This window comes from Corvus brachyrhynchos, unplaced genomic scaffold (assembly GCF_000691975.1).
Source record: "Corvus brachyrhynchos isolate BGI_N302 unplaced genomic scaffold, ASM69197v1 scaffold21, whole genome shotgun sequence".
Lineage (NCBI taxonomy): Eukaryota > Metazoa > Chordata > Aves > Passeriformes > Corvidae > Corvus > Corvus brachyrhynchos.
Genome location: NW_008236924.1, coordinates 5,955,260 through 5,959,072, shown reverse-complemented (window position 1 = coordinate 5,959,072; position 3,813 = coordinate 5,955,260). Strand labels below are relative to the sequence as shown.

The following is a 3,813-nucleotide window of genomic DNA, read 5'->3' as shown; positions in this document are numbered from 1 at the left end:
TGTGCTTTTGGTTAAGTGAGCCAAAACCTGCCTGCCAGGGAACAGAACTGTGTCCCAAACTGGACCCTTGCTGCCACCTGAGCAGCCAAGCAGGCACAGAGGGCTGGGGCAGCTGCCTGAGTCCTCTCCTGGCCAGTGCTCCCTCTGGACACCCACGGGATGCTCCCAGCCAAGGGCAGGCAAGGTGGGAGCAGGGACCAGAGGTAGCATCATGGAATGGTTGGCATTGAAAGACACCTTAAAACTCATCTTGTTCCACCCCCTGCCATGGGCAGGGACACCTTCCACTGTCCCACGCTGCTCCAAGCCCAAGTGTCCAGCCTGGCCTTGGGCACTGCCAGGGATCCAGGGGCAGCCCCAGCTGCTCTGGGCACCCTGTGCCAGGGCCTGCCCACCCTCACAGGGCAGGATTCCTTCCCAACATCCCATCAAACTGTGCTCTGTCAGTGTGAAGCCATTGCCCCTTGTCCTGTCACTCCATCCCTTGTAAACAGTCTCTCTCCACATTTCTTGCAGGCTCCCCTCAGACCCTGGAAGGCCACAATCAGGTCACCCCAAAGCTTCTCCTCTCCAGACTGGACAATCCCAGCTCTCCCAGCCTTTCCTGTGCTGGGATCCCAGAGCAGGATGCAGCACTCCAGGTGGGGAGGGGGATGGACACTCTCCAGCCAGGACAGTGCTGCCAGCTCAGAGCCGCCCACAAGGATCAGGCAGGATCTCTCCAGCCTCACTATTCCCCAGAGTTGGGCAGTGCCAACCCCCACAGCCTCTGCTTCCCTGGGTTCCTGTCTAGCTGAGGGAGGGAAAAAAAAAAGATAAAAAAGACGAGAAAGCAAGAGGGAGATGGCCTGGATGTGACAGGCTGGCGGCTGTGACAGAGGAGCCTTGTTAGCAGCGTTCTTTCCCTGCAGTTCGAGCAGGGGCAAAGCCAAGGAATGTTTCCCAGCTGCCTGCACCAAACAAAGCCACCTGCACAGGGCTTTTCCTGCCAGGGGCAGAGCTGGGGTGGGCAGTGGCACCCCAGGGGCTTGGGAGGACAGACAGAGCACCACTGATGGCTCCTGCCACATTCCCAGGATGGGAAACTCCCTATCCCTCCAGCCACCCTTCCTGCAGCGCAAGGGGAGCACTGACTCCACGCTGTGCCTGCCGGGGGCTGAGTTTGGGGGGTTTCACATCCCAAAGAGAGGTCACAGTGCCTCGTGCCACTGGATGTCGGGACCACAGGTCCGGGCCAGCTTGGGGAGAAGATGGGACCCGGGGATGTGGGGCTCAGCAGTGGTCACGGCAGACTCCACCAGCTCTCCAGGGGATCCAGAGGGAGGATCTGGCAGATCTCTCAGCTGACTAAGAGCCCTTTGTGCCCAGTGGCTGTGCTGTACCAAGAGAAGCCAAAGCAATTAGCATTTCTTGGAGACACTGGAAAATCTTCCCTGAGTGATGGGGAGAACTGCTGCAAGCACAGCAAAGGGCCTGGAGCCCCTCCCCGGGTCCTGGAGCCGCTGTGCTGGCAATGCCACACGGCAGAGCAGGACTGTCCCCCTGCAGGGCACCCCTGCCAGCGGCTCTGGGAATGCTGCTCCAGCCAGGCCCCGGCAGCTGTGCCCTCACGGAGCCCCAGCCCAGTGCCACCATCCCCACATCTCACCCCTGGCATTACAAATCAAAGGTGCCAGGGCAGAGGCAGCTCCCAGCACCTTTCCCAGAGCACAGCCCAGGTGGGAAAGGCCACCAGCTCAGGGAAATCCAGGAGCGAGCTCATCCCTCAGCTCCAGCCTGAGGCTGCGGGCAGGGAAGGAGCAGGGATGAGCTGTTTGGGGATCACGCAGGAGCAGCAGCTGCAGCCGGGCCGAGAGCTGAGGATTATTTTTAACGGGTACTTGTAGAATGCAGCGAGCGCCTGCAGGAGACACAGCCCGGGCTGATGCTCACCCCAGCACGTGCAAGGCACAGATCTCCCAGGCAGGCTTTTTATAGGGTTTCCTGCTCCCGCTGGGCACGCAGCTCAGCGGCTCGGTATGGCCACACCACCCCCTCCCTCAGCAATCACTCACATGCCGTTCACCAAAGTCTTTCCATTCCCTCTCGAGCTGTTTCCTCTTCTCTCCTTATTAGGGATCCACCTACCTATCCATCTTCTCATTCTCTCCCCCTCTGTGGCTATTTTTAAGATGCCATAAAAGCTTTCAACGGGGAGCATCCTCAGGGAGGCGAGGGATTTTATATGTAGCCCATCAGAAGGAGTCATCACCACATAACTCACCGTGCAGGCAGTGACTTTTCCTTTTTTTTTCAAAAGCAGGGGAGGGGAGAACATCCACACTCACTGCCTCAGCTCTCCCTGGCCAGCTCATCCAGGCGCCTCCTTTTCCAGAGGGGAAGGATCAGATCCAGCCCACTCCTCCCCTGGTGGGGCAGCTGGGCCAGATGGTTGGACACCAGTGCAAGTTCTCTCAAATCACATCTGGGGGTGGATGAAGGGATGGTTTTGCTCCCTGATCAAAGGCTCCAAGCTGGGATCATCCAGCTTCGTGCTCGATGGAGCAGCAGCTGCCACCAGCTGAAGGATGGCTTCCTTGCCTTGGCTCTCCCTGTGTGCCCACGCACCTGGAAGCTGCTCTGCTGCTTGGTTCGTGGGCAAAAGGTTGGGGAAATGCCAGCAAAACCGACCCCCAAGGCACAGCCTGGACAAACAGACAGGACCCAGGTCTTCCTGATCCCCACAGGCACTACATCAACCCCACAAGCCCCTCTTGCCCCTCCTAAATCTGCTTATTCCCTGTGGAATAGCTGCCATCCCCTTCTGTCCCGAAATCTGGCCACAAACCCAGCCCACACCCCAAAGACCCCCCACCCACGCCACCTGCGCCCCGGCACAGCCTGGCAAGAGCCAGAAGCAGGCTGGCCCACCGCGGGGGAAGGATGCCCTCCTGCCACTGCCACGGGGGTGCGGGCACAGCGGCGCTCAGGCTGCGCAGGAGCCGAGCGCTGGCCCCACGGCAGCGCTGCTCGCCCAGCCCGGCTGCGCCTCGGACGGACGGAGCCGGTCCCCCCCCACCCCCCTCAGCCGATGCTGGGCTGGCGCTGTTATTTATAGGAGCTGAGAGCGGGCTCATCTTACCTTGCTCCACCTTCTCCATCCTCTGAGCAGCGGAGCTGGCGCGGGAGGTGCCAGCGGGGGATGGGGACGGAGGGAGGGACACGCCGGACACACACACAGCGCAGGGAAGGAGGGTCCGCGGGGACCGGCCGTGCTCCATCACACCCAGGGCTGCTGCCAGGGGAGCAGAGAGAGGGGAAACCCGGAGCAGAGCTGCCTGCTCACCCCTGTGTGCCCCACACGGGTTGGTGCTGAGAGAAGCGGGGTCTGCACCACCCTGGAGGGGCTCTGGGACCTCTGCCCGCCCCAGCCCTCGTTTCTTTGGGTTTGGCTTCAAGGAGAACCTTCCCATTGCTGGTCTCAGCACCTGACCACTCTCTGGTTCACCATGGGGACCTGCTGTGGGTCCTTGCTGTGAGCCCAGGGACCTGCTTGCTCCTGTGGTCACCACGGGCATCCCGGATGGCACAGAGCTTGCAGCCACACCAGCCTGAGAGAGCCACTCATCGCCCCAACCCCGGCCAGCACAGCCAGAGGGGATTTGATTCCTTCTTTTAGGAAAAAGCCCTCGGGGATTCAGTGCAGAGGAGACAGGCAGGGCAGCAGCAGCTGCCAGACCAGCCCTGAGCCAGCCCTGCTGCATGGCCAGGGTAAGGAACCCCCTTCTTTTGGAGGGAGGCAGCTCTGGGCCATGGAGGGGCTGTGGCTCCTGC

General features: G+C 61.1%; 1 protein-coding gene across 1 annotated transcript in view; it reads right to left on the bottom strand.

Annotated features, from left to right (window-relative positions):
* ABLIM3 (actin binding LIM protein family member 3) overlaps nucleotides 1–3,155 on the bottom strand; it is a 37,838-nt gene extending 34,683 nt beyond the window's left edge. Inside the window, exon 1 of the mRNA XM_017728057.1 lies at nucleotides 3,122–3,155. Within this exon, the coding sequence (XP_017583546.1) occupies nucleotides 3,122–3,140 (19 nt within the window). The 5' untranslated portion in view covers nucleotides 3,141–3,155. The remainder of the gene's footprint in view (nucleotides 1–3,121) is intronic.
* Nucleotides 3,156–3,813: the final 658 nt, after the last annotated feature.